Raw genomic sequence first — 17,940 nt, 5'->3', positions numbered from 1 at the left:
AATAGTCATCCTTTATGATGCCTGCTCTTGACGCGAATAACAGACTCTGCTCTATCCTCACTATCGATACCTTCTCCAGTGTATCATACCTTGGGAACCCCAGATGCCTACAGCGTAGTCTTGCCAATGCGGGACAAGTGCACAAGTGCCTTGCTCTAGACATTTTCTGCAGTCTTCTCGATCTGTCAGACCCATTCTGCGGGCATGTGTCGCCACCGTACAGTGACCAGTTAGTTGTTCCTACAGTCTCTTCTATCGAGTACCAATAGAAATTTTGTGTACTTCTGATCTATAGTTTGATCACGTATTCGAATTTTAGCCGTTCACCACTATTTCATGGCCCTCGATGCCTTTGTAGCCTAGCTCCCATAGGAGTGAAATTGCTTGCTTCTGCTCTGCCTGCCAAAAGACACTTTTGGCGGATATGCGATACGAGATTACTGCCTTGATTGGTGCTTGGCTGTCTACGTAGATGTTGACTTAGGAATTACCAGCAGATGCATTAGAGGCCAGCTGCACGGCTTTCGCAATAGCAAAGACCTCATATTGAAATATACTGCAGTTGTCCGGCAACTTAAAAGATATAAAAGCATAAGGCAGCCATGTCTAACTCTGGACAGTTTCTTCTTGCACCAACTCCATCGTCTATTTTCGAGCGATCCGTATAAATATTTAGAGTGTTGCGCACAGCTATTATTTCTTTACGCCAGCCATATTTTCCTATGTTTACTTTGAACCTTCTTTCCCAGTTGAATTGTGGGATCACGTAGTCGGAGTTTGCTCAACCGCCATTACCCACAGAGTTATGCCTGAAGGTTTTATATTTAAATTCTCCTGCAGCCAGTAGTCGTTTCTTTCTTGCTTTTCTGACATATAAGACATCATCAAAAAATCCATGATATAGAAAAAAAGCATCGAAAAGCCCTTATGACATTAAATATATTTTCAAAGAAACCATGAGAGCGAAAGAGAACCTCATAGAGCCTTTCTGACTAGAAAAAAATAGTAATAAGCCCTCACTTGATTGGTCACCAACCCAGCACAACTGATTCGTACTGTTTGGTATTGTAATTTATGATTTGTATTGATAACAGTATGCAGACAAGGACATCAAAGCAGTTCAGCACTTTTTTGGTGTGGTGCAAATATGAAAGTTGTTCATCTTTACATATTTCATGAATAAAGAATGCCATCAAGTTGTGAATTTGCTCTTCGCCTTGGTTAAGTAAGATTTCTTCTACAATACCTTCTGAACAAATTTGTGTTATAAGCCTCGACTTGGATGGACTTTAGTGTCTTCAGTGAATTTTAGTTTCGAAGGCTCATTTTTGGTACGCTTTTCTGCTTCACTTTTGGTACAATTCTATATTGATATACTTACCAAAAACAGTAACCAAAATGTGTTGTGTCGAACCATGAGCAATGTTTAAATCTACAGATATCTCTCTGATGATTAATCAAATTTTTGTGTTCGTGATAAAGGAGACTCCATAAAAAACTTCTGCAACATTTTCGTGATTTTCATGATTTCGTAGCCGTAATTCCATTGGAAACAAAAATTTCGAGCAAACTCTTTGCATATTTTTAATGAACCAGTCAGAGTCAATTTGTTCATTAGAATATCTAATATATACTACTTGCAAGCCTTTGCTTCTTTGGTATTATATACTTAATTTGTTGTTGTGTCGTCACGACTAATATCAATTAATATGCAGAAAACGCTGGTGCCAGTGGAAGTGATAAGAATTTTCTAGCTCTTGACGGTATATACTGAACCATAAGATTAAAGAAAGATACATTTAAATAAAATTCGAACTGGGCTCCCTGTACGCCTGATTTATATCAAATGTTTGCAATTGTTGTCTCTACTTTATTGTATATAATACAAATACATTGAATTGAAATTATTGAAAAATAAATTTTTAATTACACTATATAAGACTAGCTATTCGCTAAATATAAATAACGTTACAATAAAAATTTATAACTATAGTTTTTAAGTATTTTTATTTTATTACAATTAATTCCTTAAATTTTACTAAAAGTTTGCCTTATAATAATAACAAAACAAGCAAATAAATATATAGTAATTAACACACTGACCAATAGCAAGAAGTGTAACTAAAGTCTAACCAAACAATTAATAAAATATACTGTAAACATTCACAATCAACTCCGTGTATAGCAAGGAGCCTGATCTGGAGCTAGAAGGTCTGCTGAAGCGTCACTATACGACGGTGGCGTTTTTTCAGGGCACCATGATGAATGCCGTCGATTTGGAGCGAGTCAAGGTACACATATACACAACTACAACAACAAATATAAAGAAAGTCAAAAACCAAACCAAGAGAGCATACTAAAAAGCCGCAATTTCGTATTGTAAATTGAAATATCCCCAAAACGAATTACTGTACACCTGCTGCCGAAACCCGTTTCTACCACTTTATTAGAAAACCAAATTTAAAATGCAACGAGCAACAACTACAACAGGCAGTTATTGGTTAAATGCTTGCTCTCGATTCCCTTCGTGTTTCTGAGTGTGTGTATGGGTGTATGGACTTAATGTACGGCTGTGTGTGTGTTCACTAGACAGACTGCGCCCTATAAATGCATATTTCATGGTCATATTGCAGTCAATTGGTATACAGTAGTCAAGTTCTGGTGAATTATTGTGAAAGTCAAATAGTGAAAAAATTGAAGCTTGAAATATTGCAAAAATATATAATTTGAAAGAAAAAATGCGCAACTAAGTACTCGTTGTTTTTTAATGAAAATGTAATTTTATTATAAGGTAATGGTTACAAAGTATCTGTTCGACTATTGCCCATCTCTACTAACCACTTTTTCCCATCTTTCTGACAAAGCTTGAATACCATTAAAGTAAAATTATTCATCTTGTGACGCTATCCAAGAAACAAGCCATGTTTTGAGTAGAATTGCTTCTGAGCCAGACCATGTGTCATTGAACGGAACAAATAATAATCGGACAGTGCAATATGTGGTGAATATAGCGGTTGGGGTAGGACTTACCATTTAAGCGTTTCCAGGTAGGTTTCAAAGGGGTTGGCGTGTGACCAGCGTTGTTATGCAGCAGAATCACTTTTTCGTACCATTCTTGGTATTAAGGACATTAAGAATCCAAGTTACTTGTTTCTGGATCATTTCCGGGGTGTGTAGTTGTGTGTAGCTTTAAAATAGCATGCCGGGCGACTCCAAATGCTGATGAATGCTCCTCATCGAGCGTAATCGTTTAGATAGTCACACTAGGAGCGTGACAATACATAGCCGCATAAGTCCTTTACGGCCATTAGTGCCGATTCACCATCTTCGATTATTCGGATGTCGTTAATATCGAAATCGCCGCTTTCGAAGCGACTAAACGCACCACAACGCATGAAAACCGCTTTGTGGTACGAACATGTCAACCTTTGGCGGCCATGTGGGAATAAAAAGGTGACTTGTATAAAACGGTCTATCTAATTCATGTAGCCGCGGAAGTTCTTGTTAATTTGGGGCATAAATCAAATCTATAAGGACATAGCAATCGCCCAAAAATTGCTTTTTGGTGAAAAGGTGTCACCTTTTGGCGGCCATTAGTGCTAATTCACCGTCTTCGAAGACTTTTGGCCTTGCTTCATCAGGAGGGTCGTTGATATCGAAATCGCCGCCTTTGAAGAGACTAAACCAACCAAAGCACATTCTTTTACTTGAGGCAGCACCTCCTTAAACTTTTTGGAGTTCTTGATATGCTTCAGCCGCCAATTTCATTGACGAAAAGAAGAAAATCATCACTCCCCGCAATGACGATTATTTTGCAACAATCACACATATTCGCACAACCAAAAGTATTTGACACATAAACAAATAAGGCTTAAGCTTATCACGTTTTGGATATAAAAAAATCGATCAACATTAACTGCTGGATTCATCTTTTGACAAACAACGGGAACTTAGTTGCGCACCTAATACAATTTCGTGATCACGTGTTATAAAACAGACACGAAAAAGTTGTTTTTCTTGTTCTATATAACCACCGCCCACTATATACCATGACTGCATAGACCAATTTATTATAACTTTGTAAACATGCATATTTTGACGTGTTCTTTCGTCACCTTCACCCCAGCGCCTAACTATCACTTAGCATTAGTAATTAACACCTTAGAACAAGTAACACCCACACTATCAGTATGCCACGACCATAGTGAGCTGTCAATATCTTTGCCAATGTCACATCATCGTCAGTCGCTATCATAACCACCTAAAATTAGTGCCACCAAGATTGGTGAGAATTGCATATGTATGTATTTATGATTAATATTTCAAATTGGTATATATGTATCTTAATAGCCAAAATTGGTCTATTCATTAAATTTTTGTACACACATATGCAATGGAAGGTTTCTACTATTCCTGCCTTTTAACTCAGCTCTCGTTACTTTGCCCACAACTACGATTTTTCTCAAGGCGAGTTTACGTTTCCTCTGCTCTGCTCTGCTCCGCTCTTTTAGTGTGTACCACCAACCACCACCATCGCCATTCCACTCATCTGATATTTAATTTAATATTTCTGTTTTGATGATTATCTTATTTTTCATACTACATCCAAGGTTTAGCCATTGGCTGTGTACCGCAACAATTTTTTTCTTGTTTTTTTCTTCTTATTTTTCTTGCTCCATTTCTATGTTTTGTTCTTTGTTTTGAAAAAACTGGCCACTGATTTTGATTGATTATCTACGGCTGACGTCCGTTTTTCCTTTGTAATTGCAAATTTTGCTTTGACTTTGCTCGTAGCTGAGCCTTGCATTTCATTTCCAGCCTGTTTTGGTTTTCACACATTAATATATATGAGATTCCATTGTTTGCCTTTTCACTCCTATTTTGTACTTTTATTACCCTTTATTACGTACTTTTGTACTTTGAAAGGCTGCATCACACACTAGAATATTTTTCCTCATCACCGCTTCAATTTGGAATGACGTTTTTTCCTTAATCAATATTGTCTTTTTTGAGAGTTTCAAGTAGTAAGTCTTTGCCAACGATTTCTTATTCCGTTTCTAGTGCGTTTAGTAATTATACATACCTACATATATATGTATGTAGTACAACTTATAGTAGCATTTAAGATGAATTTTTTCGAATGTTCAAGTTTTTTTAATACCAAAGAAAAACAGCTTCTATAGATGCCCATTTTGCAACTAACTCATACCTAAAACTAATACTTTTATGTTTCTTTAACAAATAATTTTTCATATATTTCATAACAAAATTTAATTGTATTCTTTATTTAGGCTGAAATTATTAAATCGTGATTTAAGTAAGTTCCAGCGAATGTGTTTTTCAATAGATTTAGTATTTTTAGATAACGAGTTAATCTTATTTTATATAAACCGTTCGAAACTTATTTGTATTATTGAAATTGTTTATTATGTTATACAATAATAATAATAATATTTAATATTAATTATGATTGTTATATTAAAAGATGTACAATGCAGTTACATATTTATAGTATATGTTATTATATATTCATAAATAATAATAATTGCATTAATAAGTATTTACTACCTTGAAAAGCAAAGCGATTCGTTGACTTAACAACAACAATAATAATGTAGAATTATATAATATTATGCCTAATCCGCCTTTTTTAAGAAAATTTGTTAGATAATTATTTTTTCGAAATCTAAAGGAACGAAGTTCCTTACGTTTTTAAAGACAAAACACAAAAATTTCAAATTAATTGGGGAATGTGTTTTATCATTCGAAAGGACATCCTTTAGCATTACTTTCGAATGTTGTCCGCGGCTACGTCTCAGATGGTCCTTCCGCTGAGTCCAATTTTCATGACTCGTTCACGCTTTTTGACTGTTAATTGGCGAGTGACACGCTTGAGCTTTGCTCCAAAACCTGAATCGAATCGTTCTATACGTCAGTCCGAGTTGCTGAAAACGGCGCCTAATCGACTTTCCACGGTCTTCGTGTGCACTCTCAGCTATGGCTTCTACAGGGTTTGTCCGGAAAATAATAGGACTGATTTTCATTCGCCGCGACTGTACTTCGGAACGTGCGGAACGTGTGCGCACTGACTGTATTCGGTAGAGGGCGTTCCTAGCTAACGAGCTAGTCAGTTGTCTCCGAGCATCTGGAGAGTCAGGACAAACATTTTCGTGCGACGTGTTTCTGTGAGTGGTGCAAGCCGAAAATGCTGCGTTCGTTAGAGCAGAGTTACTCGATTAAATTCTGCGACAGAGACGTTTGATATGATCAAACAGGCTTACCCAGATGTTGCTTTGGCAAGAAGTGGTGTATTTAGGTGGCACCAGGCTTTTTTTGAGGGCCGGGGAGAGGTCGCTGATGAAAACCGTGCTGGAAGACCTGCGACTTCGACAAACACCGACAATGTGACTCGTATTCGCAAAGTTTTGAACTCAGACCGTCGGCTAAGTTTTCGTTTAATTGCCCTGATGCTAAACTTATCAAAATCTGTGGTATGACATTGTGACGGAGCACTTGAACATGCACAAGGTGTGCGCTAAGACGGTCCTGAAAGTGCTCACTGACGATCAGGAATTGCGGCGAGTAGAAGTGAGCCAACAAAATTTGAACATGTCTGAAAGTGACCCCCAACTTTTGAATACCGTAATGGCAGGTGACGAGTGACTTTTTTTGTTTCCCTACCTGAAAAGGCCGAAAAAAGGCAAGAATTTTGAGACGACAGAGGGGATTCAAGCAGCATACACCACGGCATTCAAGGATATTCCGGGGAATGCCTTCCGTGACGCCTTCAACACTTGGAAATCGTGCTGGCAGCGCAGCATTGACGCAGAAGGAGCCCTTTTTGAAAGTTTTTAAAGAATTGTAACGATTGGTTCAACAAATCCGGTCAGTCCTATTACTTAACGAACAAACCCTGTATATTTTCTTTAATGCTGTACATGGTCTATTCGGTTAAATATTATCCAATAATGAATGCTAGGTCTCAAGATGGGTTATGGTGTTGCGAGTAGAAGGCTCAAACCTGGTACAACTTTCTTATATTAGGGAGTCCTTGGCAAACATAACTCTTTCGACTTCTACTCAACATACTTTTTACAGCAAATTTAGCTTGAGAAACTTTGTCTATATAGCGACTGAGCTTGCTGAACACACAAAACACACAGTTAAACGAGTTTTTGTCGATGCCCTTCATGTATTTTGTTATTTTAGCGAGTGATCTTTTATCTTTCGCTTCAAACAATAGTTCCTTTTCTCTGCAAAACGTGCTGAGTCAATACGTAAGAAATGCTGAAAGCCTCTGCTATCCTCTACGGCTACTTTCGTTCCTGATTTCACTTTTTTGATGATATTGCCATTAATAAAAAATAGTAATCGACTCCCATAAGAAAAATTTTACCAAATACTAATAAAATAATATTAACAATGATCTGAACTAAGATTGTACCAACTTGCTGATAATGATGTTAGTGAAATCTTTTACCAACTTGCGGATAATGTTTTACTACTACTACTCCAATTATTTAATAATTTCAGAAAATCCAATTCTATTGCACTTTTTCTAAAATGTTTTGGAACTTGCAAAATTTGCATTCATTTCTACCGTGATTCAGTTCTAGTCGCTTGATTGTCAATGTATCACAAATAAATTAGCGATTCTAATATTATTTATACAAATATTATAAGTATATTACATTATAACCTTTGTATTTTATAATAATAAGAAAAACTTGAGTTGAAAAGTTATACGTAGATACAATAATTCATAAGAATCTTTAAAACTCGTGAGGTGTTCACATTCCTCTTTTTATTTCACCGATTTTACTATTTTGTTAAGCAAACGCCACTTAATAAGAAATTAATGTTTTTGCATATTTTATTTTTCTTCCATTCCATATTTTAATTGAAATATGAAAATTCAAAACTGACAACCATGTCTACAACAATATCAACAAACCAAAAAACAACCCACACCTGCTACTTGAAAAATGTTAAAAATTATAAATAAATAAACTTCACTACATAAAACAACAAATCTCAAACCAAAAACTAAAAACATCGCTTCCACTTCAATGATTTTGTCCTTGTTTGTAAATCAAAACCAACAAACTATATGTTTCTTATTTCATATAATGCTTAATATTGTAACGAAAATTGAAAAACAAAAAACCAAAAAACGAAAAACCCAAAAATTTAAATTTTAAAAATTTCGAACGAAATTAAACAACAAATTCAAAAGTAAACCACCCGACTTGGAACTAGAGGGTTTATTCAAACGTCACTTTACCACAGTGGAGTTCTTTCAAGGCACCATTATGAATCCAATTGATCTACAACGGGTTAAGGTAAACATTCGATTGCTCATCATAACTGTTCATGTGTTATTGCGTCATCGTTGAGTTGGTTCAAATTACCTCTACATTTGTTTCATCACTAATTTTTGTTAAACTAATTTACATAAAACATTTTTTTGTTTTAACCAACTAACTCCTTTATTTTCAACTGTTATTTGCTTAGTGATTTTTCATTTCTTTTTTTCATTAACAAATAAATATGAAAATGCTCACAATTTGTGTTGTGTATAATTGGTTAATTGAAATAACTGTCCATAACTGTTCACACAGCTGTCACACACGTTCACAACGTTCACACAGACTCACACGTACTCGTAATGTCATGAATTACAATAAACCGTTACATACTTATGTATAAGTGTCTAAACAACTTAATATTGGTGTGAATATTTGACAATCATTGGTAAAATAATCAAAATGCTAGCGCATACAATATCTATTTGTATAAGTAAAGTGTAATCGTCGATTGTGTTTTTGATTTTTAATTATTTCATTATATGTTTTCGATTGGTGTACTGTATTTATTTGTTTGTGTGTGGTAAATACATCGAAACGATAAATACCAAATTTTTTCATTTAATCACATATTTGGTAGTCAGTGATAGTTTGAATTTTTTTCTGTTTTTGGGAGGCAGTTTTAAATTAGCTATCTTCATGGAAACCAAAATATATTTACCAGCCTTCACCGGAAATTTCCAAAGCAATTTATTCGTTTACACTTTATGTACTTATAGTTTCGTTAGTAAGGAATATTTCTTACTCCAGCATATAATAAAAAAAAAAATATGTTTCCTTTAAAGTTGAATAAAAGTAAATGACTTGTACGAAAAAATTACGATTTCATCAACCATTTGCCTGATGATCACATAGGTAATACTAACAGTCGAAGTGACTACTTTGTCTCACAGTCATCCTGAGACGAAATGTCACTGATATTTTGAATAAATATTAAAAAAGAAACTTTTTCATACATGATATTTGATCAAATGTCAGTGTTGTTTTATATAAGTATTAAAAAAAAAATTATATCATTTTCTATTATATAAAAATTTGGACAACAATTACATATCCATGAAATAAATAAAGGTTCACGATAATGATAATTTTATATTTTTTTCAACGGGTACTAACTTCTTTTAATAATAAAAACACATACAACTCTGATTTTCTTTAAACAAAATTATTGCTTAAACACATTAACGAAATATGTAAGTTGTGAGAACTTTTCATTTATAAAGTTTTTTTTTGCTAACTATCAAGTTCGTACGGGACGTATCTTAACTGGTATACGTCCAGTATGAACTTGATGATAGCAAAAAACTTTATAGATGAAGAGTATACAAAATAAAAAAAAAAATAAATAAAAAAAAAATTTGTAATAAAAAATCAGAAATATGAAAAAACTTACCATAAAATACATTATTATTAAATTTGTTCAATATTGACTATGTGAACATCACTTTTTAAGACAACAATTTTTACATAATTTTATAAATTATTTTTAATCACTGTACGTATACATTCATAACTGTACAAGTACATATGTAAGAGTAATTATAACCGTTATTTCCTATATACATATCTGATATTCATCAGATACCATATAACCAGTCTTCGCTTTAGGCGACAAAAATCGTAAAAATAAATTATTGAATATCTCAACATTTTCATTTTGAAACAACTAATTAAAAATTAGTTAAAAGAGTTTTTTTTTTTAATAAAATTCATATAAGGAAACATCGACAATGCCCCATATTTTATTATACACTGTGTCAACCAAGTACCCGAAAATTGTAAATAAAACACAACTCATTTAATTATTCATCAATGTTTATATTGTCGTCTGCAAAGTTGTCCCCACCAGATGTAATACACTCCTGCCAACGATTTTCTCAGTTCTCTAAGCACATTTCATAAGCATTTTTCGGGATGGCCTGCAGTTTCTTCAACGAATTTTGTTTTATTTCTTCATTCGACCGAAAACGGGTTCTACGGAGTGGCAACTTTAATATGAGGAACAAGAAAAAATCACTCGGAGCCAAATCTGGATCGATGGTATTCATTGCCTTTTGACTTTAAATTCGGTCACAATCGTGGTTCGATGCCATGGTGCATTCGACGGATATTCTCATGCAAACGCCTCAATACGGCTAAATATAACTTTTTATTAACTGTATGTCCCTCCGGAACAAATTCATTATGCACCAAACCACGAATATCAAAAAAAAAAAAAAACAATAAGCATCGCTTTAAGGTTTTTGTGTCGGCTTGGAACCACTCCTAGAGTTTTGTTTTCGAGAAAACTGAATCACCGTAAGCTTTTTTCTAACATTCGCATCGATTCCGTACACAAAATTTGGTTTGAAATACAAAATTTGGAAATTTTTTTGAAATATCCTTTGCCCGGGGAATTTAATTACAATTTCCTGATGCTTTCTTGTCACAATGTATATGGGTATATAAGCCAGTCCATTAAATTTTATATAGTTTTCCATTCCGTTGAACTAATAAACCTCAGCAACATATTGCTCCCAAAAAATATACACCCGTAGATTATTTGAATTGCCTTAGCGTTAGCCGCGATCTAAGTTTTTTTAATCATAAAGTTTGTACTTTTAACATCCATTTGAATCGATCAGTAAAATTAAGCAGGGAAATATATAACAGCTATAAACTTTCGGTATTAGCCCTGGAGTGGTGTTTTATATGTTCCAGAACTCAGCTACTCAAAACAACAAGTAGCAGGGCTAACACAATTAATACATGTATTGATAGTTCTATGGCGTTCTTTAATTATATCTATGTATGTATTTGTAAATACGATTTATGTGACTCATATTTGTATATTTGCGTAGTTTACTATTTAATGTTAGCATATGTGTTAGTATACTCGTAAAAACAATCCGCATTTTTATATTTTGGTGTAATTCTAAATTGTTTATTAGTAATTTAAATCTTAGATATGTGTAAATATATAAGCTGTTAAAAATATTTATGACTTCTAAAGAAATTGTCGAACAATATGAAATTCATATACTACATGGCGTATGAGTAACATACTATTTCAAATAACTGAAGCAGATGAGCTCAATATTAGCCAATGTAAACTTTTTGAAGTTTTATTAAAAATATTAAGATGTTCAAAAAACCTTAAATAGTTACAAAAAACCAATATTATTTACTTCATTTTGTTTTTTGCAATTTACTTTATTATTATTTTATTATAATTGAGCAGTCAAACATTCGCCATGAAGGTATAATAGTTCATAACATTAATACATATATTAATTCTCTACCAAAAGAAGCATTAAAAATGCCTCAAAGGTAAATAAAATTAGCGCTCAAGTTAATACAAATAAATTTGATTTATTAAGTAGCAGCTGACCATACTTCTTGCATTCAAAATAATAATTTTTTGATAAACTTCAAATGATAAATATTATTTTTAAAGAAATTGCTTAAAAGTATACATCTCGCTTACAAAATAATAAATTATCATCGAAAATTAATTTGCAGTAGCTAAAATAATTAGTGCTAATAAAGACACAATGCTTTTAAATATTTATTTCCATGTCGCAATTGACATCTTTTAAACTATTAACATCTATACAAACATATATGTATGTATATAAATACATAATTATATGTTTTCATATTAACTGTTAAACATTAGTGACTCTGCTTGCAGCATGTATTACTGTAAATAGTGTATCATAAATTTTAATGAAAGCGTGTTAAATATTCACAAAAGTAAATAGAAATATTTTATTGCATGAAAGTTACACAAAATATTTAAGCACGCCTGTTCAATGCAATGTTTAAGTTTTTAATTCCAATTTATTTTTTTCTTTTAGCGTAACTGAATTTTTTACTTGAAATTAATTTTGGAATCACCTAAAATGATTATTTATAATATTATATGTTATTCAACAAAACCCATAATTTCGCTACTTCATTGCATATTAAAAGCATTCCTCATCCCGCGCTCCTTTCGGCAGTTTTCCAGGAAACCGTTTATAAATATATGTACTTGAAATTAATATGCTCCAAGAAACTATTTAAAATATCCCAACTGCGCGCATAAATTCCGCTTTCTGTGTTCACCTCATTCGCCACACACTTCACCAGAGCTCATTGTCACCAAAACCACCACCACCACCACCACTAATATACATACATTCTTATTATAAAGAAGAACGTTAAATTATTTGATTTTTACTAACTGTTACTTATTTCTCTTCGTATCGCCTCGTGTGCACATCGTGTAATGTGATTGGTTGTGGCGTAGGTACACGAAGCTGATGCCTGCTTGGTACTGGCCAATAAATATTGCCAAGATCCCGATGCTGAAGATGCTGCCAATATTATGCGAGTCATCTCGATTAAAAACTACAGCGAAGACATACGAGTGATTATACAACTTATGCAATATCATAATAAGGTAAGATAAGTGAATTTATTATTTAATAATTAAGTGGGAGATCACATGAATACATATATATTTTTTTTTGCGGGTGAAAATGCCTTTCGCATAGTCTGTTTTGCTTTTTAAGCACATCTGCCCAGATCTCAGCTCCTTATAATAGGACGCATTAGCTGCTTTCTCTTTCCTTGGCATTTCGTCTGTCATTTCGAGTTTTAGTATAGCGTCGTAGCTGATGTTCCGCAAGTCTGGACCTAGAATGAATAATGGATCCTTGTGCTGCTCCTGACGTGACCGCACCTGATCCCTCTTTAGTTTGGTACAGCAGTTTCTATTACAAAGATAGCTTTACAACTCGACAGTAGTCGAGGATTTTAAAGTTTTTTTTCGAGAACGTCAATCATAGCCACTCATCTAGCGCTGTTGAATGCATTTCGGCCATCAAAAGTCTCCGGCAACACTATTTTTTTGTATTTATGCCATCTACACTTGCGACTTCTATACTTCCAATGATGCATCTTACATCACCTAGAGTTGATCTGCCAAGTCAAAATTCATGTTGTCTACGGGAGAGTCCTCCAGTTTCGTTGATAGCTCTTTCGAGTCTGGATTTAAGTAGTTGTTCATAGTACTGCTGGTCGCTTTGTAGCGGTTATTTTCAGGATTTCTGCAAGTATCCCGTCCGGGTCGTGTGATTTATTAGTCTTGAGCTTGCTGGTGGCTAGTTGCAGCTTTCCGAGGGTAAACTGAGGGGTTTCGGAAGCCTTAGAGTCTGTTGTGGATCTCTATCCCATTTTTCCTGTGTGTGGGGTAGAGCGCGTTTCCGATATGATCCATTTGGTAGCGGTGAAGTCAGGTGGCCTTGCTCGAACACCGGGCTTCTTCATTACTACTGTTAGTACGTAGGTTGCTATATATATTTCTGACCTAATATTGTAAATAGGCATATTTATCAACGAAAATGTTTTTTTTTATTTTTTTTTTATTTTTTTTGTCGATTGCTGTTTTGTTTCAGGCTCATACGCATAGATCCATGTTTCGTGACGTTCTTATAAACGTCTTTTGAAGCACCGCGATCGTATTTTTTCAGCATTTCCTTACACCAATCCACACGAGCCTGTTTTTGAGCGATTGTCAAATTGTGCGGGATCCAACGAGAACAAACTTTTTTTACGGCCAGGTGTTCATGCAATATCGAATGTATGCTGGTGGGAGAAATGCTTAGGCATGCCTCTATCTGAAGGTATGTTACATGACGGTCTTGCATTGTCAGTTCACGTACGGCATCGATGTTTTCTGGCACAACGGCTGTTTTTGGACGACCTTCACGGAATTCGTCTTTGAGCGAGCCATGATTGAATTCGTTGTACCAGTTTTTCACAGTGCTATAGGATGGTGCTTCATAGCCATACAAAGATTTTAGTTCATCGATGCACTCTTGTCGTGATAATCCACGTCGAAAGTTGTGAAAAATGATCGCACGAAAATGTTCACGAGTTAATTCCATTTTTTGACCGAGATGAATTTTTTAATTCCCTGTAAATAAAACAATTCACGATTAAACGACAAAACGTTCTGAGTGATGTTATGCCAAAAAATGTCAAACTTTCCAATGGAAATGTCAGATTGCACCTGGCAACACTTAGTGTTGCCCTAGGCCAGAATATATATAGCAGCCCTCGTATTACTTTGGTTAACATCCTGCAAACAAATACCCCACGACCCTACCAAAGCCAGACTCAATTTGTTTTTTTACTACTACTACCACGAAATAATAGGAAAATGGAATAAAAAAGATGAAAAAGAGATAAAATATTATGTTGTCGACAATGTTCCCCATTCATGGTTTCACCCGGTTTTAGAAGCTTATAAAACAGCACGTCCTTTCTTACAGCCAAAATCGTCCTTCAACGACTCTACACTTCAATACATATGGCACACAATTTGCTAGCTTTTCGATAAATGTATCTGGCTGTTAAACGTTTTCGGTATCTTAGAACAATGAAATAATAATGTAGTAAGACTATCGCATGGCAAACCGCACGAAAATGGTTATTGACCCAATACTTTGTAACAGCTCTAAGATAGTTAGTCACACACAACATTATAAAACATTTAATGAAAATAAAGAATCAATAATTTACTAATTCAACATTTATCCATTAGGCTTATTTACTCAACATACCCTCATGGGATTGGAAACAGGGTGATGATGTCATCTGTCTGGCCGAACTTAAACTTGGCTTCATAGCACAGAGTTGCCTGGCGCCGGGCTTCTCAACAATGATGGCGAATTTATTCGCGATGCGATCGTTTAAAACTGTAAGTTCCGAGCACAAAAACTAAAATTACAACATTACTTCAAATAAAAGAATAAAATAATTATAAAAAACATAATAGTTTAAAATATAATGACAATACCACGATATAGCAACAATGACGTCTGCGATTTATTAAAGTCTGCGTGACCGTAATATTTTCCTCCAATGAGTAATAGAATTATAGAATTAGGCGTAAAAATCTGATCATACGGCTGCATCTAAATTGCTTATCTAAATTGGCTAAGCGCTGCTACATTTATTGCATAGCTTGGATGTAAAAAGTAAACCAGTGCCCAGCAGCACTAAGAAGCTACACAAATTTTTTTAAAGATAAACTCTTGATTTCTATATATAACCACAATAATGAAAACTATATTTTTAATTCATACCCCACAATATATACAACAACAACAATGTGTATGTACCTGCAGTCACCAGACATGCAGTCCTGGACCAATGACTATCTGCGCGGCACGGGCATGGAAATGTACACTGAAACATTGAGTCCCACATTTATTGGAATACCATTTGCTCAGGCCACTGAGTAAGTTTTTGAACGCGAGCATTGGCGTGTCTATCGAATAACTTACCTTCATACAAATTTCACATATTCGTATGCGTACCTCTATCGTATGATATACAGTATCTACTACAAATAATCGTAAATGTACATTTGAGCTTTATTTCTTATTAATTATTAGTTAGTTTCTTTTTCGTTGGTTGACACACCTACATTTAGCATTTCAAATTGGCGCTCTTCATGATAATTTTTCTTTTTTGTTTTTTTTGAATACAATATTTTTACGTCAAACGAACTTATTCATATTACATAATACACAAAACTACAAACGAATTTTGATTTGAAATATGAAAATGACAGCACAACTCACAAACTCACTCACTCAAATTCGCAGAAATACACACACACGCATACACGTACATTAACAGCGCTACATTCACCATATACACACAACAGAAAATATCCAGTTTGTCGAATTTTCGTTCTAAATGTTTTTTCAAACGTCATTCTAATTGTTGTTTGACGGTATTTTTATGTATTTTTTTCTTCCATGTGTCAATTAATTAGTTGTGAGTAATTAATACAAGTAAATTGAACGAAATTTCACTGGCAAAACGTAAACACACAGCCTCTTACGAATTTTTCTTTCTCAACATTCTCTTTACTTGGCGAATCTTCACACTTCTCTCAATAAAGTATACTGGTATTTGCGTTTAGTTTTCGTTATCATATTTTCGTGGTGTTTTCCAATGAATTTTTAAGTGTCTTTTACAAATGCCTTCGATGTTGTGCAGTTTCCTTTTCATGTTTTCAATTAACCAAATATTAAAAAAATTTAAATAAAGAATTATAAAATTAAATTACTAAAATTGTTATTTTTTGTTTATACAAATTCGTCTCTTATTAATTGGAAGTATGGTATATAAATTAATTTAAGTGAAAGTTACCAAAAATGCACCAATACTTGTCATAGGTACAACTTTTTGAAAGTTTTTGGAAAAAAAAAATAGAATTTCATACTTTTGGATTACATATATATTTGCTAAATAATTTCAGGTTTTTGTAATCTCGTTCCAAATGTTTCGATCAATCATAATTCTGTCCAAGTAGTTTAGGTATATGCAACAGTGCCACAGATTTTCTATCTTTTATTTCCTTACAAGATATATAGTAATTTTTTTCCTATTGTGTATATGGATTAAAAAGGGTGGTCCATTTCGAGGTTCCCTACATTTTTAAAGAAAAAACTCAAATTTAAAGAGCAATGTTTATTATATGAAAAAACATTCTTTGGCATTAATTTTTTGAAGAATATCTCTTTCAAATGTTGGCCGCAGCTACATCTCAGATGCTACGTTGAGCTCAATTTTCGATAACTCTTTCAAGCATTTTGACTGATAACTGGCGAATGACACTCATAATGGTTTGTTCCAAGAGCTGAATCGAAACCGATTGTCCGCATAGATATTAAGCTTCACATATCCCCACAGGAAAAAATTAGACGGGGTGATAACATACAATCCATGCGGCCCAGCGACGGGTCCAAAACATGAAACCGGTATAATTTTTTCTAGATAAAATGGCAGATATTGAATCTCTTCAGGTTGCTCTTCGTCCCGAATGCGTCAGTTTTGCTTGCTTACATACCCATTTAGCCAGAAACGGGCCTCATTTCTGAACAAAATTTGGCTCGAAAATGTGAAATCTTCTTTTCACTAGCCCTTAGAGCGTCGTGATGTCGCTTGAGAAGGTCGGAAAGCTTCGGAAAATATTTTGTACGCTTTTAAGATCTTGACATAAAATGCGCCAAGTCGTTCCATACGTCAGTCCGAGTTGCTGCGAACGGCGTCGAATCGACTCTCCACGATCTACATGTACACTCTCAGCTACGGCTTATAGTGTGCAGGACGTGGTCTATTCGGTCGAATATTATCCAATAATGAATGCTGGATCTCAAGATGTGTGATCGTTTTCAGAATAATACGCTCAGTAGGCAGATTGTGTTGACCATAAGTTGAGCGCAGCGCCCGAAATATAGTACTTACATTATTTACAGAACGTGAATTTTTGTCATAAAGTTGAACGATTTGTCTTTACATGATGAAATGCCAAACATGACTGAACAAAAGTAACATAACAGTTTGACAAGACACACGCGTGATCTCTCAAAAAAGGCTATTGAAAAAAGTATCTCTATTTTGATCACCCGTTATTAGAAGTGAACTTAAGAAACAAGGTTATATCTGTATAAAATCAAAAAGGAGATTTGTTAGAAGAGTTAAGAAAAACTATATGTATATCTCTATATTTCTGGGTAGTGTTTAT

At 34.2% G+C, this 17,940-nt stretch overlaps 1 protein-coding gene across 13 annotated transcripts in view; it reads left to right on the top strand.

Moving 5' to 3' along the window:
- Nucleotides 1-17,940, top strand: part of LOC120769448 (calcium-activated potassium channel slowpoke) — a 155,218-nt gene that overhangs the window by 89,165 nt on the left and 48,113 nt on the right. For 7 of the 13 annotated variants that reach the window (XM_040096502.1, XM_040096532.1, XM_040096460.1 and 4 more), the window contains exons 9-11: nucleotides 8,237-8,342; nucleotides 12,640-12,792; nucleotides 14,941-15,096. In XM_040096502.1, the coding sequence (XP_039952436.1) occupies nucleotides 8,237-8,342; nucleotides 12,640-12,792; nucleotides 14,941-15,096 (415 nt within the window). Of the gene's footprint in view, nucleotides 1-2,185; nucleotides 2,292-8,236; nucleotides 8,343-12,639; nucleotides 12,793-14,940; nucleotides 15,097-15,526; nucleotides 15,640-17,940 lie in introns of all 13 variants that reach the window. The other 6 variants (XM_040096540.1, XM_040096495.1, XM_040096510.1 and 3 more) reach the window with 2 other exon arrangements.

The sequence above is a fragment of the Bactrocera tryoni genome, chromosome 1, assembly GCF_016617805.1.
Source record: "Bactrocera tryoni isolate S06 chromosome 1, CSIRO_BtryS06_freeze2, whole genome shotgun sequence".
Lineage (NCBI taxonomy): Eukaryota > Metazoa > Arthropoda > Insecta > Diptera > Tephritidae > Bactrocera > Bactrocera tryoni.
The sequence above is the reverse complement of the archived record's forward strand: the minus strand, read 5'-3'. Positions and strand labels throughout refer to the sequence as shown.